Here is a 27,111-nt window from a genome sequence, read left to right on the forward strand (position 1 = left end):
TTGCGATTTCATCCTGCTGCTGGCTTTAATGCTAGATGATCCAGATGCCACATCACGAATGTCGCCGAAAAGAGGGTCAGATATGATTTGAACCTGTTTTTCAATAAATGCAACCAGGTCTTTAAAGATTGCTCTTTGTCCAGATGTTTCCAATATGTCATGTGCGACGATCCTCCACCGCTCCCTCAGTTTGTATGGCAATTTAGACATGACAGCTCTCATGTTAGTTGGAATATCCAATTCTCGAACGTACTGTAGCTTCTCCATGACGTTACAACATGACCGCAGGAACAGAGAATAGTTTTGCAGTGTATTTACATCCTCTGCCTTTACTGTAGGCCAGGCCAAGACCTTTTCAATGTATGCGGTGGCGATCTTAAACTCATTACCGAAGTGTTGTTGAAGTAACAGTTTTGCCTGAGAATAACCGTACTCTGGAGCCATGTGCTGGCAACTTCGAACCAGTTCCCGTGGCTGTCCTCTTGTAAATTGTTCGAGGTAATACAGACAATCACCTCTGCTGACCTTCTGCTCCACACCTTGCTCAAATGCTCTCTTGAAGGAAATGAACGTAAGAGGGTCTCCGTCAAATACGGGAATGTCTCTTGCTGGCAATAACATTAAGCGTTGCTGGTATACGAGGGCTGACGTTATTTCGTTCTGCTTTTCCATTATAGCACAAATGCTTCCAAATTGCCTTTCTTCCAGTGGCTGAGCGTTCAACAGTGTGTGTCCCAAAGGCTGTGTAGATGCATTTAATGGAGTTGTGGAATAAACATCTTGCGCGTTTGGATCCATCCACTCACTGGTGCATTGCTGGCTAGCCTCCCTTGCTAGCATAGCGGCTGGTGCTGGATTGAATGTTGGCAATGACCAATCCTTTGCCAGCTGTTTATTCTGATTTACAGGTCTGTATGCCTTGGCCGTTGGGTTGAGCTTGATAAGTGTCGTTTTGGTTTTCTTGTCCAGGTAGGAATTCATTGCATTTGTTGATGACTTAGAAACACTTTGGACGTCAGAGGCCTGCAAGACTGCTAGCTTAGCAGTGAATGCGGCTAGCTTGGTTTCCAACTCGAGCTGTTCCTTTTTCCTTTTAAGCTGTTGTTCTTGTTCCTCCAGAGCATGCATTTTCTGTAATGCTGCAGCTTGAGCGAGCAACGCAGCTCTTTCGGCCTCTGCTTTAACTCTTGTTGAAGAGGCGGTGCTTGACCTTCCACTCCTTGAGCTTTTTCTGCTTGAGTGTTTGCTTGCCACATTTGAAATACTGTCCTCTGGGTTCACATCATCTTTGTCATCATCATTGTAAACCTTTAATGTATGTGCAGCACCTGGTAATGTTTGCTCAACACCTGATAACCATTTGTTCATGTTAGAAATACATTCATCATTGCATATCATTTTTGCTTTGAACCATATGTCATGTTTTTCTTTTTCATCATCAGGTAAAATACCCATCAAAGAACCATGAATACCCTTAACTTCATCACACAAATCAACAAGATCATGAAGAACACATTGTACCTTTAATTTATCCTTGTTTTGCATGAGCATTTGCATATCTTCTCTTAATTTACCCGCTTTGTTTAGTTTGGCTTTCCGAGCTTTTTGCAACCTTTCAAGTTTTTCGGCAAAAGCCTTTGCAGTTAATGTTACAACACGTTTTTCTTTGTCCTTTTGCACACCAACACCATCACTGTTAATGTTTATTTCAGCTGGATGCATGATGGCCCCGATGGGCTCTTCCGATGTTTGATCCATGATGCTTTCCCCGAGAAACAAAGTTTTTAAGTTCGAGTTAATTACCCTCCCTCTTTGACCACCAATGCATTGGATTTACACCCCTGGGATATAGTAAACAGCTGTGCGCAAAAACATAAATGGCCATTCATAAATTTGTAGCGCTACTACTCACGGTGGGCGCCATGGTGATCCCGTTGTGGTTGTGCTGCGCTGCCGGCGTATGGTAATCCCGTTGTGGTTGTGCTGCGCTGCCGGCGTATGGAGCTCTCGGCTCCCGGTGTCCTCGGTGTAGCTGCTCCAACGGCGACAGGTGCTGGATGCTAACAGCTTTAGCATGCGACGGCGTCCTCTGGCCGGTCCCCGGTGTCCTCGCGCTGGCTTGGCGTGGCTCCAAACAAAACAGATGCTGGATGCTAACAGCGTTAGCATGCGACGGCGTCCTCTGGCCGATCTCCGGTGTCCTCGCCTTGGCGTGGCTCCAAACGAAGCGAGTGCTGGGTGCTAACAGCGTTAGCGGATGTCGACTTCATGCCTGTCATGCAGCGGCGCCCTCTCGCCGCTTCGGATGACGACAGGTAGGCTCACGTAGGTGCAATGTTCGGTGTTTAGATGCTTGTGGCTTCTCTTTCCAGGGCGATGGCGCACGATCATTAGCGAGTTTTCGACTTAAATGTAGAGGCTAAACCTAAAGCTTAAAGCCACTGAGGGGCTGCTAGAACGGGTTAACTTAGAGTGACGCGCTTGCCGGCCACTGAAGGAGACAGACGACTTCCTGATTGGTTAATTTGCAATGCTTCTTTATTTTTCTCTCTTTTCCATAACGATGCGCAACATCCGTTATCAGTGTGAACAAAAAGTCCATAATGCACCATTCACCAAACAGACTCGCCCGCTGTAACGTGGCGGAGCAGAGCGGTCGAAAACTGTTTGCTCTTCCGACTAGCAACACACCTGCACCCGGAAACACCAGTACCCACCTATGTAACCCCCCTTCCTGGTGCACTGAGGACGCCTACTGGCCCCATACAGACACACACCCCCAAACACAGAAATGGCTCATACACTACTTTTTACTTCTGCTTGAGTCATATTATTTGAAAGTAACAATACTCTTACTTGAGTGCATCTTTTGGTTACTCTACTGCCTCCTGCAGGCCAGTGAGAGACTGATGATACTGGCCTGATGGTGGAGGATTCATTAATGGTCGTGTAGGTTTTGTTTTACATTTAGGTTTTTATTCACGTTTGTGTTGCGTACAATGAGATGTAAAGGTGAGTATTATGTATCTGTGTAATTTCAGAGGAAATGTTTTGCACAAGTGAAATACTTCTTTTATAGTATTTTCACTGTCTTGGAAGAGTACATGATGATGACAATGATGATTTACATTGATACAAAACGTGTTGAACACAAATTCTGAATTGTAATGTTTTAGCCTCTGTGTTTCTGTGTTCAGCCATTTGTTTACAATGTTAATACATATTCTCATTTATCTTCTTTTTCACTTACAAATAAACTGTTTACATACAAAGTTGCTGTGAAATCTGACAGTAAATCAAATACTACCATCTGCTGGTGATAGAATGAAATGTCAGCTTGTTTACTTAAAATGTTGGAAAGTGAAACTGACAGGTGATTCAACGCCATTCCAAGTAGAAGGACGTGGACTATTAACACGGATCATACGGACTGATCACACAGCTTTGGTGAGTCTTGCTGTTAAAGGATCATTCACACCAGAGGAAATGGCTGAGAGAGCAGACTGTCCTCCTCGAGAAAACGACCACATAGGTCGTGTGTCAAGCAACGAATTACGACCATATGTTACGTTTCAAAATAGCGCGCCCTCTAGCGGTCAAGTAAATATCGACACTCCGGTGTCTCAGACGATCGCCCCCCCCACACGTCGACCTAAACCTACCCCGATTCCACGACATCTTCCCCACGACATGAGTTGGAGGACTTGTTGAGAGATCTTCTTGAAAGTTTCCTGACCTGCCACGTGTGTTCAGAGACTTTCAGTGATCCTGTGTCTCTGATCTGCAGCCACAGCTTCTGTTCAAGCTGCCTGCAACGATTCTGGGAACAAGCTAACAACAAAAACTGTCCCATTTGTGAAAGAAAATCCTCCAAAAAACGTCCTCTGGTGAACTTCACCCTGAAGGGACTGGCTGACTCCTTTGCCGAGAGACAGAAAACTGGATCACCTGAGACAGAAAAGGGAGAGGAGAAGTTGGAGGTGGTGTGTAGTAAACACCCAGAAGAGGCTAGGCTGTTCTGTGAGGATGAAGATCGAGTTGTGTGTCCTGTCTGTGAGTTTTCTCTCCACCAGGGTCACAAGTTGATTCTTATAGAACAAGCAGTCAGAGACCTGAAGGACCGGATGAGATCTGACTTGGAGTCTCTGAAGGACAAGAGGGTCAAACACAAACAAGTAGAGGAAACATACGATGAAATGATTCAACACTCCAAGAAGCAGCTGTTGTCCACGGAGACACAGATCAGAGCAGAGTTCAACAAGCTGCACCAGTTCCTGAAAGAGGAAGAGGAGTCCAGACTGGCAGCTCTGAGGGACGAAGAGGAGCAGAAGGGGAAGAGGATCAGCAGAGAGATGAAGGTGATCCAGGATCAGATCTCCTCTCTGTCAGACAGTATCTCTGCCGTTGAAGAAGACCTGCAGAAAGACAACATGCCGTTCCTCAGCAGTTATAAATCCACTCAGACCAGAGCCAGAGTCCAGACCCCACTGTCAGATCCACATCCGGTCTCGGGAGCGCTGATAGATGTGGCCAAACATCTGGGCAACCTGTCCTTCAGGGTCTGGGAGAAGATGAAGGATGTGGTCCACTTCAGTCCCGTCATTCTGGACCCAAACACTGCACACTCCAGTCTCTGTCTGTCTGATGATCTGACCCGGGTGAGATGGGGAGACACAAACCTGCAGCTTCCTGACAATCTAGAGAGAAACACTGAGTATGTCACCATTCTGGGCTCTGAGGGCTTCAGCTCAGGGAAACACAGCTGGGAGGTGGAGGTGGGAGACCATCCTGTCTGGTTGATAGTTTTGGCTAAAGAGTCATGTGACAGGAAGGGAGAGGTAGATGTGACACTAAAATATGGAATCTGGTGTTTATTGTATCGCGGGGGAAAATACACTAATGGAGATGGTGAGACTGTCAGAGTGAAGAAGAGACTCCAGAGGATCAGAGTCCAGCTGGACTATGATGGGGGGCAGGTGTCTTTCTACAACCCTGAAGACATGACTCCCATCTACACTCACAGAGACAGTTTTACTGAGAAACTCCCCTGGTTCAATATCGGACGAGCTGGTGATGCTAAAACAGCTGATATCAAAATGTGTCAAAGTGAGGTTTCTGTGATGTTCAGGGAGGGAGGTGAGCTCTCAGCGACTCATTAGGATTTCAGAGTGGTGGTCGTCATTTGTTCAGGTTTTTAAAGAAAATCTTTAATTTGAAACCAAACATAATGATTTACTGTTCAGAATGGAACAAAAAGTGAATGTTGATGTAATAATCTCCCTGTTTCCTTTCTACCAAGTGTGACTGTTGATTGTCAGACATATTCTATATATTACTTTAGTTTCACGTATTTGAACAAAAGTGCAAGAAAATGTAACAAGTCCATCAAATACACTTAAAGGTTGAGTAGGTGATTCTATCCAGAAATACTTTCTGTTATATACCTTGAAATCCTTGTAACATACCGATAGCAATGAATACATTAAATGCTCTGACATGAAAACCATTTTAAAATTTTCATCCGTGGCCGAGGCAGGACTGTAAAAACCCCGTCCAATCAAAAACGTGCAGAGAAAATGAATGGACGGCCTGCCTGTCTGTCAATGCTTACTTCCTGATTGCGGCACTCTGAGGTCTGAACAAAGGGGGGCGTGGCTTTTTCTCTTTGCCGATACATTCAAAGTCAAAGTTTCTGTGGTTTTTCCAAATTACCTACTCCTTGTATAAATATGTAAATATACCATTCCTTTTTCTGAACATGTCTCTCCAGTAATTAACACAGTTCTGTGTTTTTCCTACACACCTCATGGTTGTAAACATACCTTTTGTCCCTAATTCAATCTGCCATTTTTTTTGGAGCAACCAACAGACAAACGTGAGGAAAGTGAAGAGACAGTGAGAGAGAGACAGAGAGGGAGCTGTGAGCCGCAGACAGACAGTTTTATTTTGCTTTGTTAAAAACAACTTACGGCAGCTAAATGACGCTCAGCTTTGTTGTTCACCTGATGTGTTGTTCATGAAGGGGTGTGTATGAGAAGAGATATTACATGTGTTCCTCTGCTTTGTGATGATGTGTTTTGTTTGCTCTGATGAGGATATTAAACTTCTTGCATGATTCTTGCCTTGTTGTTATTGTGTCTATATGGGTGCATGTGCTTTGGGAAGTCGTAGTGCACACCAGCAAATAGGGCTTCCCTGAAAGCCACTGTGTAATTCAAACCCAGTCTAAATAGTGTCATTGTTTTTATTTAAATATTTTTGGATAAAACATCTTTACACGCGGACTGTTAGTCGACAGTGTGCTGCTCCACACGGTTATAGATATAGAACAGAAAACAACATGATTTGGTTCAAAGATGGCCACAGGGACCATTTCAGAAAATGAATGGATATGACACATTTGGAGCCTCTGTAAAAATGTCAGAAAACATCAGGTCAAAAGTCTTAATTAATAAAACACAAACTGTACACATAACTATAAAGACGTTAAAGTGATGGACACTTTAAAAACCTTGAGTTTACAATGAACACATTTTACACAATGTCAGAAGCTTAAAGTTGTCAAGTGTGATCACTTGAAAGAAAAGACGGTTGTGCCAGTAAGCACTCAACTTACTCCCTTTTGTAATGTTTCACTCCTTTTCAGCATGTTTGATAAGACTGGTAGGTGGACATGACATTGATATAGTAACACAATAAATCAATGCATACAGTTTTTGCCACACATTCATCAGAAATCATATCCGTCTAATCCATTGATCTACAACTGTTGGCTGCAAAGACCTGACCTTATCTTTGAATTGTCGATGTTGAATTCTAAAGTTTGCCAGCAGTGTTCCCCTTAATCTTCATCTCTAACAAGAATCTTTATTGTATTGTTTGCAGAGCTTCTGACAGTAAATCAATTAGTACCATCTGCTGGTGATAGAATGAAATGTCAGCTTGTTTACTTAAACTGTTGGAATGTGAAACTGAAAGGTGATTTGATGCCATTCCAGGTAGAAGGGCGTGGACTATTAACACGGATCATACGGACTGATCACACAGCTTCGGTGAGTCTTGCTGTTAAAGGATCATTGACACCAGAGGAAATGGCTGAGAGAGATATTTTTGAAAGTTACCTGACCTGCCACGTGTGTTCAGAGACGTTCAGTGATCCTGTGTCTCTGAGCTGCAACCACAGCTTCTGTTCAAGCTGCCTGCAACGATTCTGGAAACAAGCCAAAAACAAAAACTGTCCCATTTGTGAAAGACAATCCTCCAAAAAACGTCTTGTGGTGAACTTCACCCTGAAGGAACTGGCTGACTCCTTTGTCAAGAGACAGAAGACTGGATCACCTGAGACAGAAAAGGGAGAGGAGAAGGTGGAGGTGGTGTGTAGTAAACACCCAGAAGAGGCTAGGCTGTTCTGTGAGGATGAAGATCGAGTTGTGTGTCCTGTCTGTGAATTTTCTCTCCACCAGGGTCACAAGTTGATTCCTATAGAACAAGCAGTCAGAGACCTGAAGGACCGGATGAGATCTGACTTGGAGTCTCTGAAGGACAAGAGGGTCAAACACAAACAAGTGGAGAAAACATACGATGGAATGACTCAACACTCCAAGAAGCAGCTGTTGTCCACGGAGACACAGATCACAGCAGAGTTCAACAAGCTGCACCAGTTCCTGAAAGAGGAAGAGGAGTCCAGACTGGCAGCTCTGAGGGAGGAAGAGGAGCAGAAGGGGAAGAGGATCAGCAGAGAGATGAAGGTGATCCAGGATCAGATCTCCTCTCTGTCAGACAGTATCTCTGCCTTTGAAGAAGTCCTGCAGAAAGACAACGTGCCGTTCCTCAGCAGTTATAAATCCACTCAGACTAGAGTCAGAGTCCAGACCCCACTGTCAGATCCACAGCAGGTCTCGGGAGCGCTGATAGATGTGGCCAAACATCTGGGCAACCTGTCCTTCAGGGTCTGGGAGAAGATGAAGGATGTGGTCCAATTCAGTCCTGTCATTCTGGACCCAAACACTGCAGCCCCCATTCTCTGTCTGTCTGATGATCTGACCCAGTTGAGATGGGGACACTCAAACCTGCAGGTTCCTGACAATCCAGAGAGAAGCAAGTATGTCACCGTTCTGGGCTCTGAGGGCTTCAGCTCAGGGAAACACAGCTGGGAGGTGGAGGTGGGAGACCATCCACACTGGTGGGTAGGATTGGCTAAAGAGTCATATGACAGGAGGGGAAAGGTATTAATGTCGCCAAAATTTGGAATCTGGTGTTTATTGTATCACGGGGGAAAGTACATTGATGGAGATGGTGAAACTGTCAGAGTGAAGAAGAGTCTCCAGAGGATCAGAGTCCAGCTGGACTATGATGGGGGGCAGGTGTCTTTCTACAACCCTGACATGACTCACATCTACACTCACAGAGACACTTTTACTGAGAAACTCTTCCCCTGGTTCAATATTGGAGAAGCTGGTGATGCTAAAACAGCTGATATCAAAATATGTCAAAGTGAGGTTTCTGTGATGTTCAGGGAGGGAGGTGAGCTCTCAGCGACTCATTAGGATTTCAGAGTGGTGGTCGTCGTTTGTTCAGGTTTTTAAAGAAAATCTTTAATTTGAAACCAAACATAATGATTTACTGTTCAGAATGGAACAAAAAGTGAATGTTGATGTAATAATCTCCCTGTTTCCTTTCTACCAAGTGTGACTGTTGATTGTCAGACATATTCTATATATTACTTTAGTTTCACGTATTTGGACAAAAGTGCAAGAAAATGTAACATGTCCATCAAATACACTTAAAGGTTGAGGTGATTCTATCCAGAAATACTTTCTGTTATATACCTTGAAATCCTCGTAACATACCGATAGCAATGAATACATTAAATGCTCTGACATAAAAAACATTTTAAAATTTTCATCTGTGGCCGTGGCAGGACTGTAAAAACCCCGTCCAATCAAAAACGTCCAGAGAAAATAATTGGACGGCCTGCCTGTCTGTCAATGCTTACTTCCTGATTGCGGCACTCTGAGGTCTGAACAAAGGGGGCGGGGCTTTTTCTCTTTGCCGATACATTCAAAGTCATAGTTTCTGTGGTTTTTCTAAATGACCTACTCCTTGTATAAATATGTAAATATACCATTCCTTTTTCTGAACATCTGTCCGTCCAGTAATAAACACAGTTCTGTGTTTTTCCTATACACCTCATGGTTGTAAACATGAATTTACTAAATTGAGCATGCTAAAGGATTTATTAGTGTTTCTTGCGGCTGAATTTGCCTCACTTTTTGTTATTTTGTAGAGATTAAATTGAATATTGTTTTAGTGACAGAAATATTGTTTGGCAATATCTAAATTTGCACATTTATATTTTCTATTTAGTCTATTTTACGTTGATGCTGTGATTATTGAACCAGTAAATCAGACGTTACTCAGTACTTGAGTAGTTTTTCCACTAAATACTTTCTTGCTCTTACTCAAGTAACTATTTGGATGACTACTTTTTACTTCTACTTGACTCATATTATTTGAAAGTAACAATACTGTGGCGAGCTCGGCTCATGTGAAGAACAACGGAGATAGCTCACTTTTCGAACAGCTTTATTAGCAACCTGTGCTACCACCAACAGTGCATACACGTTAGAACAAGGCCCCGGCAAAACATAACACCCGCCCCCAACTATATCCGCCTCCGGCCGCAAGGCGTAATGGGCAATGGAGTCCCTCTCAAGCATGCCGGCTCCCCGGCGCTACAAACATAAGAGCTGCCGGGGTGCACTTGGTGGACTCTTGGACTGCCGTCCGGTAAGCCCACAGAACTATAGGGAGGTGCAGGTCCCAGTCCCACTGCCGCTGGCTGGTCAGGATCGCGAGTTGAGTCGCCAGAGTCCGGTTGAACCGTTCCACCAACTCTGCGGGTGTAGTGGAGTCGTGCGAGTCTTCTTTACCCCCAATCGCCGGCAGACCTCCCCGAAAATCCGGGACTCAAAGTTCCGGCCGTGGTCGCTGTGCAGCTCCTCTGGCACCCCGAACCGGCAGAACATCTCGTTGGTCAGGTACTCAGCAGTGGTAGTGGCGGTCTGATCAGGAACCGCGTACGCCTCTGGCCACTTGGTGAAGTAGTCCATTGCCACGAGGACATACCGGTTCCCACTGTCAGTGACTGGAAATGGACCGAGGATGTCGACGCCCACCCGCTCCATGGGGGCCCCCACCTGGTACTGCTGCAGAGGGGCATGAGAGCGTCGGGTCGGCCCTTTCTTGGCGGTGCAGGAGTCGCATCGATGGACGTGCAGCTCCACGTCCTGGTGACAACCCGGCCAGTAGAACCGGGACCGGAGACGATGTAATGTCTTCGAAACCCCGAAGTGCCCCGAGCCCACTGCACCATGGAGTTGGAGGATTTGTGAGCGCCGTCAACGAGGAATAAGGAGCTGGTGGATGTGACGATGCCCCATGGGAGCCTGCCAGCGACGATAGATGAGGTCTCCCCGGAGGACCAGGCTGGACCACTGGGAATAAAGGGCTTTAGTCTCCATGTCCAATGGGGATACAGCCGTCCATGCTGGTCATTGTCCCTGCTCCAGCCAACTCCGAACCCGGGAGAGGATAAGGTCTTGCTTCTGATCTTCCTGGAGTTGCTGGGGGTCGAGAGCCTCGTGGTCACTGCTGCCATCGTCTGGGGGGTCAGCGTGCAGGACTGCCACTCTAGGGGTCGACGCCTCCCTCTCCTCAGCGTGTTGGCAGTGCCTGCAGTCCCCCACCTCACAGGGCCGACGGGACAGGGCGTCAGCATTGCTGTGGAGCCGGCCTGGGCGATGTTGTACCTCGAAGTCGTAGTCCTGCAGTATCTGCAGCCACCTGGCCAGCTGACCCTCAGGCTCTTTAAAGTGCAACATCCAGGTGAGGGATGCGTGGTCAGTCTGCAGCAGGAACCTCTGCCCGTAGAGGTAGGGACGGAAGTGGCGGAGCCCGAGGATGATGGCCAGCAGTTCTCTGCGGGTGACACAATAGTTCCTCTCCGGCCGGCTCAAAGAACAGCTGTAGTAGGCCACTACCTGTTCCCCATGCTCCCCCTCCTGGGACAACACTGCACTGACCCCCACATTGCTGGCATCAGTGTCCAGGATGAACGGTAGTTTGGGGTCGGGATAAGCCAGAACAGGGGCTGTCGTAAGGGCGGACCGGAGCTGCGTGTAGGCGGCAGTGCAGTCCTCGCCCCACCGGAACACCTGGCCCTTTTGGGTCAACTGATGCAGCGGGCTGGCGATGGTAGCAAAGTCTCTAACGTACCGCCGATAATAGGAGGCCAGCCCTAGGAAACTCCGCAGCTCCTGGATGTTCTGAGGAACTGGCCAGTCCCTCACTGCAGCGACCTTTCCCGGCTCGGTGGACACCCCTGCTGCACTGACAACGTGGCTCAGGAAGGACGTCTGCTGCCGGAGTAAGCTGCACTTTTTCGGGTGCAGACGTAACCCGGCCTGGCGAATGGCTTTGAAAACGTCTCTCAGGTTACATAGAGCCCCTTCGAAGTCGGCCGCGTGGACCAGCAGGTCGTCGAGATACACCACACAGCGGCTTGGGGGGATGTCGGCCAGGACCCTCTCCATCAGGCGCTCAAAGGTGGCCGGGGCATTGCAGAGCCCGAAGGGCATTACGGTGAACCACAGTCCCTGACCAATAGAGAACGCTCTCTTTGGTCGCGCTTCCTTTGCCAACTCCACCTGCCAATAGCCGCTGCGGAGGTCCAGGGAGCTGAACCACCTAGACCCAGCAATGGGGTCGTGGGCGTCGTCAATGCAGGGCAGCAGGTAAGAGTCCTTCCTGGTGGCTTCGTTGAGGAGTCTGTAGTCCATGCAGAACCGCCAGGTACTGTCTTTCTTCCTCACCAGGACTGCGGGTGCCGCCCATGGACTATCAGACGGCTCGATGACCCCCGCCGCTGCCATCTCTCTGATTTTCCCCTCGGCCGCGTTCCTTTTGGTGAAGGGCAGGCGGCGTGGGCGGAGACGAATGGGCCGTGTGTCTCCAATGTCAATGTGATGCTGGACCAAGTTAGTCCGGTTACAGTCCTCGTCATTGGCTGCGAAGATATCAGCAAACAGTTCCAACAGTTCCCGCAGCTGGCCCTTTTGCTCCGGGTCTAGACCCTCACAGCTCCGCTGGAGCAGATCCTCGACAGCATCTCTGGTTTCAGCTGATGGTGTTTGGGCTGCTGGAGGGTGCCAACGGAACTTCGGCGGCCGCTGTGTCGAGCATCACAGATGAAGCTCGGCCCTGGTGACGTCGATGTAGGCGACCCACTTGGTTAGGAGGTCCAGGCCAATGATGCAGAGGTCTTGGATCTCGGCCAACCAGAAGTTGTGGTTGGTGATTTGGCCAGCAACAGACACCTGAACCAGCCCTTCTCCTCTCATCTTGGCCCGCCCACCGGTGACTGTGGTTATATGGCGTTGTGTGATTTTCCAGCCTCGTGGCCTGGCGTCCTTAATATTGGGCAAAACTCCTGGTCGGACCAAGGATATGGTGGAGCCTGTGTCAACCAGAGCCCTGCATGGGGTCCCGTTGAGTGCGCAGTGCAGGTACAGTCCTCGACCACTGCCCAGCCGGCCGAGTCTTGCGTATGGATCGACGAGGGGTGGTGCATCGTTCCCGGGAGGTGGTCCCCTCATTGTGCCCCCCCAGACTAGTTTAACAAAGGTTGGGCCGGTATGGGTCGAGGAGCGGGGGCTGGGCAGTGGCGTGCCATGTGGCCTGGTTCCCCGCACCTGTAGCAGCCCTCCACGTCTCTGCGGGTCCGCCCTTGACGTCGCTGTCGTGGATGGGGGGATGTGGATGTCACCTGGCGTGCCACCTCCTCTTCGTCACTCTCTTCGTAGACCGCTTGGCACACCCGGTGTCTCTCCCGAGGAGTGCGGTCCTTTGGCTGCAGGACGTGCTCCACCCGTTCTGCCTCGGTTAGTGCTGAGGGAAGTGTCATTGGCTCAAACAGGCGAATGTGCTCCTGTAGTCGCTCTGGTTAGAGGCCCTGGATGAACGCTTGGAGGGCGAGTTCCTCCTGTGTGGCACTATCGAAGGTTGGGTAGCCTCGTCTTGCGTAAAGCTGTAGGTCAGCAGCGTAGGCGCCCAGCCTCTCCCCTTCTCTGCCGGCGAGCCAACTCATTCCTGGCGTCATCAGGGAACATCCGGTGGCTAAACCGGCACTGTATAGCCCGCTTGATGTCGGCCCACTGTAGGAGCTCCCCTGGCTGTAGATCCGTGAGGACCTGTTGGGCCTTTCCTTCCAGGGCGAGGGCGACGTGCCCCGCTGTCTCTCCCTCAGTCCAGCATTTAGCTGTGCCGCCAGCTGCACTTGGAGCAGATAAGTCTCTGGTGGTTCATCTCCATTGTAGCGTGGGAGTTTTATGTTAGGCCACCAGGTGGCCAATGTGGCGAGCTCGGCTCGTGTGAAGAACAACGGAGATAGCTCACTTTTCGAACAGCTTTATTAGCAACCTGTGCTACCACCAACAGTGCATACACGTTAGAACAAGGCCCCGGCAAAACATAACACCCGCCCCCAGCTATATCCGCCTCCGGCCGCAAGGCGTAATGGGCAATGGAGTCCCTCTCAAGCGTACAGGCTCCCCGGCGCTACAATACTCTCACTTGAGTGCAACTTTTGGTTACTCTACTGCCCTCTGCAGGCCAGTGAGAGACTGATGATACTGGCCTGATGGTGGAGGATTCATTAATGGTCGTGTAGGTTTTGTTTTACATTTACGTTTTTATTCACGTTTGTATTGCGTACAATGAGATGTAAAGGTGAGTATAATGTGTCTGTGTATTTTCAGAGGAAATGTTTTACACAAGTGAAATACTTCTTTTGTAGTATTTTCACTGTCTTGGAAGAGTACATTGTCATTTAATTAAATGATGATTTACATTGATACAAAACGTGATGAACACAAATTCTGAATTGTAATGTTTTAGCCTCTGTGTTTCTGTGTTCAGACATTTGTTTACAATGTCAATACATATTCTCATTTATCTTCTTTTTCACTTACAAATAAATTGTTTACATACAAAGTTGCTGTGAAATCTGACAGTAAATCAAATACTACCATCTGCTGGTGATAGAATGAAATGTCAGCTTGTTTACTTAAAATGTTGGAAAGTGAAACTGAAAAGTGATTCGACGCCATTCCAGGTAGAAGGACGTGGACTATTAACACGGATCATACGGACTGATCACACAGCTTCGGTGAGTCTTGCTGTTAAAGGATCATTCACACCAGAGGAAATGGCTGAGAGAGATCTTCTTGAAAGTTTCCTGACCTGCCACGTGTGTTCAGAGACTTTCAGTGATCCTGTGTCTCTGAGCTGCAGCCACAGCTTCTGTTCAAGCTGCCTGCAACGATTCTGGGAACAAGCTAACAACAAAAACTGTCCCATTTGTAAAAGAAAATCCACCAAAGATATTCCTCCGCTGAACTTCACCCTGGAAACTGGATCACCTGAGACAGAAAAGGGAGAGGAGGAGAAGGTGGAGGTGGTGTGTAGTAAACACCCAGAAGAGGGTAGGCTGTTCTGTGAGGATGAAGATCGAGTTGTGTGTCCTGTCTGTGAGTTTTCTCTCCACCAGGGTCACAAGGTGGTTCCTATAGAACAAGCAGTCAGAGACCTGAAGGACCGGATGAGATCTGACTTGGAGTCTCTGAAGGACAAGAGGGTCAAACACAAAAAAGTGGAGGAAACATACGATGGAATGATTGAACACTCCAAGGAGCAGCTGTTGTCCACGGAGACACAGATCAGAGCAGAGTTCAACAAGCTGCACCAGTTCCTGAAAGAGGAAGAGGAGTCCAGACTGGCAGCTCTGAGGGAGGAAGAGGAGCAGAAGGGGAAGAGGATCAGCAGAGAGATGAAGGTGATCCAGGATCAGATCTCCTCTCTGTCAGACAGTATCTCTGCTGTTGAAGAAGACCTGCAGAAAGACAACGTGCCGTTCCTCAGCAGTTATAAATCCACTCAGACCAGAACCAGAGTCCAGACCTCACTGTCAGATCCACAGCCGGTCTCTGGAGCACTGATAGATGTGGCCAAACATCTGGGCAACCTGTCCTTCAGGGTCTGGGAGAAGATGAAGGATGTGGTCCACTTCAGTCCCGTCATTCTGGACCCAAACACTGCACACTCCAGACTCTGGCTGTGTGATGATCTGACCCAGGTGAGATGGGGAGACACAAACCTGCAGCTTCCTGACAATCCAGAGAGAAACTCTGACTATTCCGACGTTCTGGGCTCTGAGGGCTTCAGCTCAGGGAAACACAGCTGGGAGGTGGAGGTGGGAGACCATCCATACTGGTCTGTAGGTTTGGCTAAAGAGTCATATGACAGGAAGGGAGAAATAATTGTGACACCAAAATATAGAATCTGGTGTTTATTGTATGAGGGGGGAGAATACACTAATGGAGATGGTGAGACTGTCAGAGTGGAGAAGAGTCTCCAGAGGATCAGAGTCCAGCTGGACTATGATGAGGAGAAGGTGTCTTTCTACAACCCTGAAGACATGACTCACATCTACACTCACAGAGACACTTTTACTGAGAAACTCTTCCCCTGGTTCAATATTGGAGAAGCTGGTGATGCTGAAACAGCTGATATCAAAATGTGTGTCAAAGTGAGGTTTCTGTGATGTTCAGGGAGGGAGGTGAGCTCTCAGCGACTCATTAGGATTTCAGAGTGGTGGTCGTCGTTTGTTCAGGTTTTTAAAGAAAATCTTTCATTTGAAACCAAACATAATGATTTACTGTACAGAATGGAACAAAAAGTGAATGTTGATGTAATAATCTCCCTGTTTCCTTTCTACCAAGTGTGACTGTTGATTGTCAGACATATTCTATATCATACTTTAGTTTCACGTATTTGAACAAAAGTGCAAGAAAATGTAACATGTCCATCAAATACACTTAAAGGTTGAGTAGGTGATTCTATCCAGAAATACTTTCTGTTATATACCTTGAAATCCTTGTAACATATCGATAGCAATGAATACATTAAATGCTCTGACATGAACACCATTTTAATATTTTCATCTGTGGCCGTGGCAGGACTGTAAAAACCCCGTCCAATCAAAAACGGCCGGAGAAAATAATTGGACGGCCTGCCTGTCTGTCAGTGCTTACTTCCTGATTGCGGCACTCTGAGGTCTGAACAAAGGGGGGCGGGGCTTATTCAGTTCAGCAATGTGTTCAAAGTTTCTGTGGTTTTTCCAAATGAACTACTCCTTGTATACCTGTATATATGCCTTACTACCTAACACACAAAGCTAAGCTAAACAAAGGAAGAGACACACGTGGAGTGTGTGTGTGTGCGGAGGTAGAGAGAGAGAGAGAGAGAGTACGAGAGAGAGATGGCCAGGGACGACCACCAGGTGGAGCTATTCCTCACAGCGTTCAGGGGCAGAGCCACTGACGTCAGATAGACCGCAAGAGAGAGAGAGAGAGAGAGAGATGGCCGGGTACAGCCACCAGATGGAGCTATTTCCTTAGCATCCGGAGACAGAAACAGCTGGCGGAGGATACGTGTGGGGGCGTTGTATGTGTGTGCGCATGTGTGTTAGCCAGGACAAAGAGAGAGAGAGAATGCGCGCGTAATACACAAAGGATCAGTAAGCTAATATTACCATCACACGGGAGCTTGTGAATGAACTGGCGTTCGTTCGGCGGGACCCCGGTCCTTTAACTGATGGTAGATCACTTACTGAGCTTGTGAATGTGTCCGTGGTTGGACACACACTGTTACCGAAATGAAACCCAGCGGAACACAGAACACAGAAAGCAACGGACTCGGCAGTTCATGATCAAAACTACAAAACACGTTAACAAGAATTACAAGCAAATCCTACACTATCAAACTTATGTCTCTGCCCAAACTGATAGCCTCTTAGTTTGTCGATGTGCGTAAGTCCGTCTTGTGCGGTGGCGGTGCTTCTTGACGTGCCGGCGGCGGCGGGCTGTGGTTTGCGAGTCCTCGGCAGCAGCGGGGGACGCGACAAGTCGGTGGAGTCCAGACGAGAGCGGGGCATAGCAGTTGTCTCTCGATGGTCGACTCGAATGAAGAAAACAGTTTGTGTCGCACAACTTGGCGATTTAGTCAGCTGACTTCAGACAGGAGCGGGGCGCAGAGGTTATCCTTCCGACTGGTCACTGAAACAAAGGAACCGTTCGTTCCTCTTCTGCAGGCAGACAAAGAATCGGGCGGGTGCGGCGATCTCTCAGGATCCAAAAATGAGTAAAAGAAAAGGGGCGAGTCGCGGAAAACGGGTGGAAAACAGTCTGTCGCTCGTCTATCGAGTTTGGGAAAAGACTGTGGCCTAAGACAAAGGAAACGCTGCAGACGTTAAAAGTTCATCTCCTGTTGCAGCGGTGTGCTGCGGTGGAGGAGCTCACCCCCTGTTGCAACGTCGTGTTGCGATGGAAGATAGAGTTCTTAAGGCGGCGCAATTTTTATACCTCACGGCTGCTCCCGGGGACCACTCAGACCGCAAGAGAGAGAGAGAGAGAGATGGCCCACTCAGACCAGAACCAGAGTCCAGACCTCACTGTCAGATCCACAGCCGGTCTCGGGAGCGCTGATAGATGTGGCCAAACATCTGGGCAACCTGTCCTTCAGGGTCTGGGAGAAGATGAAGGATGTGGTCTACTTCAGTCCTGTCATTCTGGACCCAAACACTGCAGCTGACAATCTCTGGCTGTCTGATGATCTGACCCAGGTGAGACTGGGAGACACAAACCTGCAGCTTCCTGACAATCCAGAGAGAAACTCTAAGTATGCCACCGTTCTGGGCTCTGAGGGCTTCAGCTCAGGGAAACACAGCTGGGAGGTGGAGGTGCGAGACCATCCTGTCTGGTCTGTAGGTTTGGCTAAAGAGTCATATGACAGGAAGGGAGAGATATCTGTGACACCAAAATATGGAATCTGGTGTTTATTGTATCGCAGGGGAAAATATATTGATGGAACTGGTGAGACTGTCAGAGTGGAGAAGAGTCTCCAGAGGATCAGAGTCCAGCTGGACTATGATGGGGGGAAGGTGTCTTTCTACAACCCTGAAGACATGACTCACATCTACACTTACAGAGACACTTTTACTGAGAAACTCTTCCCCTGGTTCAATATTGGACGAGATGGTGATGCTAAAACAGCTATCAAAAAAATATCAAAATGTGTCAAAATATCAAAATGTGTCAAAAGTGAGGTTTCTGTGATGTTCAGGGAGGGAGGTGAGCTCTCAGCGACTCATTAGGATTTCAGAGTGGTGGTCGTCGTTTGTTCAGGTTTTTACAGAAAATCTTTAATTTGAAACCAAACATAATGATTTACTGTTCAGAATGGAACAAAAAGTGAATGTTGATGTAATAATCTCCCTGTTTCCTTTCTACCAAGTGTGACTGTTGATTGTCAGACATATTCTATATATTACTTTAGTTTTACGTATTTGAACAAAAGTGCAAGAAAATGTAACATGTCCATCAAATACACTTAAAGGTTGAGTAGGTGATTCTATCCAGAAATACTTTCTGTTATATACCTTGAAATCCTTGTATCATACCGATAGCAATGAATACATTAAATGCTCTGACATCAAAAAACATTTTTTTAAATTTCAGGAGGCAGGACTGTAAAAACCCCATCCAATCAAAAACGTCCGGAGAAATAATTGGACGGCCTGCCTGTCTGTCAATATTTACTTCCTGATTGCGGCACTCTGGGGTCTGAACCAAGGGGGGCGGGGCTTATTCAGTTTGCAGATACATTCAAAGTCAAAGTTTCTGTGGTTTTTCCAAATGACCTAATATGTAAATATACAATTGCATGTTCCGAACATCTGTCTGTCCAGTAATTACACAGTACTGTGTTTTTCCTATACACCTCATGGTTGTAAACATGACTTTACTAAATTGAGCATGCTAAAGGATTTATTAGTGTTTCTTGCGGCTGAATTTGCCTCATTTTTTGTTATTTTGTAGAGATTAAATTGAATATTCTTTTAGTGACAGAAATATTGTTTGGCAATATCTAAATTTGCACATTTATATTTTCTATTTAGTCTATTTTACGTTGATGCTCTGATTATTGAACCAGTAAATCAGAGGTTACTCAGTACTTGAGTAGTTTTTCCACTAAATACTTTCTTGCTCTTACTCAAGTAACTATTTGGATGACTACTTTTTACTTCTACTTGACTCATATTATTTGAAAGTAACAATACTGTGGCGAGCTCGGCTCATGTGAAGAACAACGGAGATAGCTCACTTTTCAAACAGCTTCCCCGAAAACCCGGGACTCAAAGTTCTGGCCTTGGTCGCTGTGCAGCTCCTCTGGCACCCCGAACCGGCAGAACATCTCGTTGGTCAGGTACTCAGCAGTGGTAGTGGCGGTCTGATCAGGAACCGCGTACGCCTCTGGCCACTTGGTGAAGTAGTCCATTGCCACGAGGACATACCGGTTCCCACTGTCAGTGACTGGAAATGGACCGAGGATGTCGACGCCCACCCGCTCCATGGGGGCCCCCACCTGGTACTGCTGCAGAGGGGCATGAGAGCGTCGGGTTGGCCCTTTCTTGGCGGTGCAGGAGTCGCATCGATGGACGTGCAGCTCCACGTCCTGGTGACAACCCGGCCAGTAGAACCGGGACCGGAGACGATGTAATGTCTTCGAAACCCCGAAGTGCCCAGAGCCCACTGCACCATGGACCAGTTGGAGGATTTGTGAGCACCGTCAACGAGGAATAAGGAGCTGGTGGATGTGACGATGCCCCATGGGAGCCTGCCAGCGACGATAGATGAGGTCTCCCCGGAGGACCAGGCTGGACCACTGGGAATAAAGGGCTTTAGTCTCCATGTCCAATGGGGATACAGCCGTCCATGCTGGTCATTGTCCCTGCTCCAGCCAACTCCGAACCCGGGAGAGGATAAGGTCTTGCCTCTGATCTTCCTGGAGTTGCTGGGGGTCGAGAGCCTCGTGGTCACTGCTGCCATCGTCTGGGGGGTCAGCGTGCAGGACTGCCACTCTAGGGGTCGACGCCTCCCTCTCCTCAGCGTGTTGGCAGTGCCTGCAGTCCCCCATCTCACAGGGCCGACGGGACAGGGCGTCAGCGTTGCTGTGGAGCTGGCCTGGGCGATGTTGTACTTCGAAGTCGTAGTCCTGCAGTATCTGCAGCCACCTGGCCAGCTGACCCTCAGGCTCTTTAAAGTGCAACATCCAGGTGAGGGATGCATGGTCAGTCCGCAGCAGGAACCTCTGCCCGTAGAGGTAGGGACGGAAGTGGCGGAGCCCGAGGATGATGGCCAGCAGTTCTCTGCGGCTGACACAATAGTTCCTCTCTGGCCGGTTCAAAGAACAGCTGTAGTAGGCCACTACCTGTTCCCCATGCTCCCCCTCCTGGGACACTGACCCCCACATTGCTGGCATCGGTGTCCAGGATGAACGGTAGTTTGGGGTCGGGATAAGCCAGAACAGGGGCTGTCGTAAGGGCGGACCGGAGCTGCGTGAAGGCGGCAGTGCAGTCCTCGCCCCACCGGAACACCTGGCCCTTTTGGGTCAACTGATGCAGCGGGCTGGCGATGGTAGCAAAGTCTCTAACGTACCGCCGATAATAGGAGGCCAGCCCTAGGAAACTCCGCAGCTCCTGGATGTTCTGAGGAACTGGCCAGTCCCTCACTGCAGCGACCTTTCCCGGCTCGGTGGACACCCCTGCTGCACTTACAACGTGGCCCAGGAAGGACGTCTGCTGCCGGAGTAAGCTGCACTTTTTCGGGTGCAGACGTAACCCGGCCTGGTGAATGGCTTTAATAACGTCTCTCAGGTTACATAGAGCCCCTTCGAAGTCGGCCGCGTGGACCAGCAGGTCGTCGAGATACACCACACAGTGGCTTGGGGGGATGTCGGCCAGGACCCTCTCCATCAGGCGCTCAAAGGTGGCCGGGGCATTGCAGAGCCCGAAGGGCATTACGGTGAACCACAGTCCCTGACCAATAGAGAACGCTCTCTTTGGTCGTGCTTCCTTTGCCAACTCCACCTGCCAATAGCCGCTGCGGAGGTCCAGGGAGCTGAACCACCTAGACCCAGCAATGCGGTCGTGGGCGTCGTCAATGCGGGGCAGCGGGTAAGAGTCCTTCCTGGTGGCTTCGTTGAGGAGTCTGTAGTCCACGCAGAACCGCCAGGTACTGTCTTTCTTCCTCACCAGGACTGCGGGTGCCGCCCATGGACTATCAGACGGCTCGATGACCCCCGCTGCTGCCATCTCTCTGATTTTCCCCTCGGCCGCGTTCCTTTTGGCGAAGGGCAGGCGGCGTGGGCGGAGATGAATGGGCCGTGTGTCTCCAATGTCAATGTGATGCTGGACCAAGTTAGTCCGGTTACAGTCCTCGTCATTGGCTGCAAAGATATCAGCAAACAGTTCCAACAGTTCCCGCAGCTGGCCCTTTTGCTCCGGGTCTAGACCCTCACAGCTCCGCTGGAGCAGATCCTGGACAGCAGCTCTGGTTTCAGCTGATGGTGTTTGGGCTGCTGGAGGGTGCCAACGGAACTTCGGCGGCCGCTGTGTCGAGCATCACAGATGAAGCTCGGCCCTGGTGACGTCGATGTAGGCGACCCACTTGGTTAGGAGGTCCAGGCCAATGATGCAGGAGTCTTGGATCTCGGCCAACCAGAAGTTGTGGTTGGTGATTTGGCCAGCAACAGACACCTGAACCAGCCCTTCTCCTCTCATCTTGGCCCGCCCACCGGTGACTGTGGTTATATGGCGTTGTGTGATTTTCCAGCCTCGTGGCCTGGCGTCCTTAATATTGGGCAAAACTCCTGGTCGGACCAGGGATATGGTGGAGCCTGTGTCAACCAGAGCCCTGCATGGGGTCCCGTTGAGTGCGCAGTGCAGGTACAGTCCTCGACCGCTGCCCAGCCGGCCGAGTCTTGCGTATGGATCGACGAGGGGTGGTGCATCGTTCCCGGGAGGTGGTCCCCTCATTGTGCCCCCCGGACTAGTTTAACAAAGGTTGGGCCGGTATGGGTCGAGGAGCGGGGGCTGGGCAGTGGCGTGCCATGTGGCCTGGTTCCCCGCACCTGTAGCAGCCCTCCACGTCTCTGCGGGTCCGCCCTTGACGTCGCTGTTGTGGATGGGGGGATGTGGATGTCACCTGGCGTGCCACCTCCTCTTCGTCGCTCTCTTCGTAGACCGCTTGGCACACCCGGTGTCTCTCTCCTGCAGGACGTGCTCCACCCGTTCTGCCTCGGTTAGTGCTGAGGGAAGTGTCATTGGCTCAAACAGGCGAATGTGCTCCTGTAGTCGCTCTGGTTGGAGGCCCTGGATGAACGCTTGGAGGGCGAGTTCCTCCTGTGTGGCACTATCGAAGGTTGGGTAGCCTCGTCTTGCGTAAAGCTGTAGGTCAGCAGCGTAGGCGCCCAGCCTCTCCCCTTCTCTGCCGGCGAGCCAACTCATTCCTGGCGTCATCAGGGAACATCCGGTGGCTAAACCGGCGCTGTATAGCCCGCTTGATGTCGGCCCACTGTAGGAGCTCCCCTGGCTGTAGATCCGTGAGGACCTGTTGGGCCTTTCCTTCCAGGGCGAGGGCGACGTGCCCCGCTGTCTCTCCCTCAGTCCAGCATTTAGCTGTGCCGCCAGCTGCACTTGGAGCAGATAAGTCTCTGGTGGTTCATCTCCATTGTAGCGTGGGAGTTTTATGTTAGGCCACCAGGTGGCCAATGTGGCGAGCTCGGCTCGTGTGAAGAACAACGGAGGTAGCTCACTTTTCGAACAGCTTTATTAGCAACCTGTGCTACCACCAACAGTGCATACACGTTAGAACAAGGCCCCGGCAAAACATAACACCCGCCCCCAGCTATATCCGCCTCCGGCCGCAAGGCAATGGAGTCCCTCTCAAGCGTACAGGCTCCCCGGCGCTACAATACTCTTACTTGAGTGCAACTTTTGGTTACTCTACTGCCCTCTGCAGGCCAGTGAGAGACTGATGATACTGGCCTGATGGTGGAGGATTCATTAATGGTCGTGTAGGTTTTGTTTTACATTTAGGTTTTTATTCACGTTTGTGTTCCGTACAATGAGATGTAAAGGTGAGTATTATGTGTCTGTGTATTTTCAGAGGAAATGTTTTACACAAGTGAAATACTACTTTTGTAGTATTTTCACTGTCTTGGAAGAGTACATTGTCATTTAATTAAATGATGATTTAAATTGATACAAAACGTGTTAAACACAAATTCTGAATTGTAATGTTTTAGCCTCTGTGTTTCTGTGTTCAGCCATTTGTTTACAATGTCAATACATATTCTCATTTATCTTCTTTTTCACTTACAAATAAACTGTTTACATACAAAGATCCTGTGAAATCTGACAGTTAATGAAATAGTACCATCTGCTGGTGATAGAATGAAATGTCAGCTTGTTTACTTAAAATGTTGGAAAGTGAAACTGAAAAGTGATTCGACGCCATTCCAGGTAGAAGGACGTGGACTATTAACACGGATCATACGGACTGATCACACAGCTTCGGTGAGTCTTGCTGTTAAAGGATCATTCACACCAGAGGAAATGGCTGAGAGAGATCTTCTTGAAAGTTACCTGACCTGCCACGTGTGTTCAGAGACTTTCAGTGATCCTGTGTCTCTGAGCTGCAGCCACAGCTTCTGTTCAAGCTGCCTGCAACAATTGTGGGAACAAGCTAACAACAAAAACTGTCCCATTTGTAAAAGAAAATCCACCAAAGATATTCCTCCGCTGAACTTCACCCTGGAAACTGGATCACCTGAGACAGAAAAGGGAGAGGAGAAGGTGGAGGTGGTGTGTAGTAAACACCCAGAAGAGGCTAGGCTGTTCTGTGAGGATGAAGATCGAGTTGTGTGTCCTGTCTGTGAGTTTTCTCTCCACCAGGGTCACAAGGTGGTTCCTATAGAACAAGCAGTCAGAGACCTGAAGGACCGGATGAGATCTGACTTGGAGTCTCTGAAGGACAAGAGGGTCAAACACAAACAAGTGGAGGAAACATACGATGGAATGATTCAACACTCCAAGGAGCAACTGTTGTCCACGGAGACACAGATCAGAGCAGAGTTCAACAAGCTGCACCAGTTCCTGAAAGAGGAAGAGGAGTCCAGACTGGCAGCTCTGAGGGAGGAAGAGGAGCAGAAGAGGAAGAGGATCAGCAGAGAGATGAAGGTGATCCAGGATCAGATCTCCTCTCTGTCAGACAGTATCTCTGCTGTTGAAGAAGACCTGCAGAAAGACAACGTGCCGTTCCTCAGCAGTTATAAATCCACTCAGACCAGAACCAGAGTCCAGACCTCACTGTCAGATCCACAGCCGGTCTCGGGAGCACTGATAGATGTGGCCAAACATCTGGGCAACCTGTCCTTCAGGGTCTGGGAGAAGATGAAGGATGTGGTCCACTTGAGTCCTGTCATTCTGGACCCAAACACTGCAGCCCCCAGACTCTGTCTGTCTGATGATCTGACCGGGGTGAGACGGAGAGACAAAAGACTGCAGCTTCCTGACAATCCAGAGAGAAGCACTAAGTATGCCATTGTTCTGGGCTCTGAGGGCTTCAGCTCAGGGAAACACAGCTGGGAGGTGGAGGTGGGAGACCATCCAGACTGGAATGTAGGTTTGGCTAAAGAGTCATATGACAGGAAGGGAGAGATATATGTGACACCAAAATATGGAATCTGGTGTTTATTGTATCGCGGGGGAAAATATATTATTGGAACTGGTGAGACTGTCAGAGTGGAGAAGAGTCTCCAGAGGATCAGAGTCCAGCTGGACTATAATGGGGGGCAGGTGTCTTTCTACAACCCTGAAGACATGACTCACATCTACACTTACAGAGACACTTTTACTGAGAAACTCTTCCCCCGGTTCTGTATTGGACGAGCTGGTGATGCTAAAACAGCTGATATCAAAATATGTCAAAGTGAGGTTTCTGTGATGTTCAGGGAGGGAGGTGAGCTCTCAGCGACTCATTCAGAGTGGTGGTCGTCGTTTGTTCAGATTTTTAAAGAAAATCTTTAATATGAAAACCAAACATAATGATTTACTGTTCAGAATGGAACAAAAAGTGAATGTTGATGTAATAATCTCCCTGTTTCCTTTCTACCAAGTGTGACTGTTGATTGTCAGACATATTCTATATATTACTTTAGTTTCACGTATTTGAACAAAAGTGCAAGAAAATGTAACATGTCCATCAAATACACTTAAAGGTTGAGTAGGTGATTCTATCCAGAACTACTTTCTGTTATATACCTTGAAATCCTTGTAACATACCGATATCAATGAATACATTAAATGCTCTGACATAAACATTTTTTTTTAAATTTCAGGAGGCAGGACTGTAAAAACCCCGTCCAATCAAAAATGTGCAGAGAAAATAATTGGACGGCCTGCCTGTCTGTCAATGCTTACTTCCTGATTGCGGCACTCTGAGGTCTGAACAAAGGGGGGCGGGGCTTTTTCTCTTCGCCGATGTGTTCAAAGTCAAAGTTTCTGTGGTTTTTCCAAATGACCTACTCCTTGTATAAATATGTAAATATACCATTGCATGTTCCGAACATCTGTCTGTCCAGTAATTACACAGTACTGTGTTTTTCCTACACACCTCATGGTTGTAAACATGACTTTACTAAATTGAGCATGCTTGAGGATTTATTAGTGTTTCTTGTGGCTGAATTTGCCTTATTTTTTGTTATTTTGTAGAGATTAAATTGATTATTGTTTTAGTGACAGAAATATTTTTTGGCAATACCTAAATTTGCACATTTATATTTTCTATTTAGTCTATTTTATGTTCATGCTCTGATTATTGAACCAGTAAATCAGACGTTACTCAGTACTTGAGTAGTTTTTCCACTAAATACTTTCTAGCTCTTACTCAAGTAACTATTTGGATGACTACTTTTTACTTCTACTTGAGTCATATTATTAGAAAGTAACAATACTCTTACTTGAGTGCAGCTTTTGGTTACTCTACTGCCCTCTGCAGGCCAGTGAGAGACTGATGATACTGGCCTGATGGTGGAGGATTCATTAATGGTCGTGAACGTTTTGTTTTACATTTAGGTTTTTATTCATGTTTGTGTTGCGTACAATGAGATGTAAAGGTGACTATTATGTGTCTGTGTAATTTCAGAGGAAATGTTTTGCACAAGTGAAATACTTCTTTTATAGTATTTTCACTGTCTTGGAAGAGTACATTGTCATTTAATTAAATGATGATTTACATTGATACAAAACGTGTTGAACACAAATTCTGAATTGTAATGTTTTAGCCTCTGTGTTTCTGTGTTCAGACATTTGTTTACAATGTCAATACATATTCTCATTTATCTTCTTTTTCACTTACAGATAAAATATTTACATACAAAGTTGTTGTGAAATCTGACAGTAAATCAAATAATAATAATAATAATAATACATTTTATTTCATAGGCGCCTTTCTGTCACTCAAGGTCACCTTACAGTAAATAAAAGACAATGTACAGTACACAATAGAATAAAATAAAATTGAAGTAATGAAATAAAAATAAAATACAAAGAAGCCACAAAAGTACACAAGAGTAAAGTGAAGTATGGACAGGAAACTTGGTTAGAGGGAAAAGGCAATCTTAAACACGTGTGTTTTGAGTCGGGACTTGAAATGTGAAAATGTACTGATGTTCCTTATTTCGGGTGGCAGAGAGTTCCAGAGCCGGGGAGCAGAGCGGCTGAAAGCTCTGCTCCCCATGGTGGTAAGACGGACCGGGGGGACAGTCAGCAGAATGGAGGAGGATGAACGGAGTGTGCGAGAGGGGATGGCAATATAGAGAAGATTGGAAAGATATGGGGGGGCAAGATTGTGAATGGCCTTGAATGTTAACAGGAGGATTTTGTAGTCAATGCGGGACTTGACTGGGAGCCAGTGGAGCTGCTGTAGGACGGGAGTGATGTGGTGGATGGAGGGGGTTCTGGTAATGACACGGGCAGCTGAATTCTGGACCAGTTGAAGTTTGTGCAGGGATTTATGGGTGAGACCGGAGAGGAGGGAGTTGCAGTAATCCAGGCGGGAAGTGATGAGACTATGGACAAGGATAGCAGTG

At 48.0% G+C, this 27,111-nt stretch overlaps 3 protein-coding genes across 3 annotated transcripts; all 3 read left to right on the forward strand.

Moving 5' to 3' along the window:
• Positions 1–1,922: 1,922 nt before the first annotated feature.
• LOC311010266 (uncharacterized protein) lies at positions 1,923–8,546 on the forward strand (the record flags this gene model as incomplete). The annotated part of the gene is made up of 4 exons (XM_084040800.1): positions 1,923–1,963; positions 2,585–2,709; positions 3,715–5,099; positions 6,999–8,546. The coding sequence occupies 4 exons, from the start codon at positions 1,923–1,925 to the stop codon at positions 8,544–8,546; spliced, it is 3,099 nt and encodes a 1,032-aa protein (XP_083896926.1).
• A 5,720-nt stretch (positions 8,547–14,266) lies between these two features.
• On the forward strand, positions 14,267–26,743 carry LOC311010267 (zinc-binding protein A33-like; the record flags this gene model as incomplete). The annotated part of the gene is made up of 3 exons (XM_084040801.1): positions 14,267–15,608; positions 24,912–24,980; positions 26,712–26,743. The coding sequence occupies 3 exons, from the start codon at positions 14,267–14,269 to the stop codon at positions 26,741–26,743; spliced, it is 1,443 nt and encodes a 480-aa protein (XP_083896927.1).
• Positions 16,923–18,372, forward strand: LOC311010251 (zinc-binding protein A33-like; the record flags this gene model as incomplete). The annotated part of the gene is made up of 3 exons (XM_084040789.1): positions 16,923–17,023; positions 17,509–18,155; positions 18,356–18,372. 3 exons carry the CDS (start codon positions 16,923–16,925, stop codon positions 18,370–18,372), a joined length of 765 nt encoding a protein of 254 aa, XP_083896915.1.
• Positions 26,744–27,111: the final 368 nt, after the last annotated feature.

The sequence above is a fragment of the Eutrigla gurnardus genome (genome assembly GCF_963514095.1).
Source record: "Eutrigla gurnardus genome assembly, contig: SCAFFOLD_54, whole genome shotgun sequence".
Lineage (NCBI taxonomy): Eukaryota > Metazoa > Chordata > Actinopteri > Perciformes > Triglidae > Eutrigla > Eutrigla gurnardus.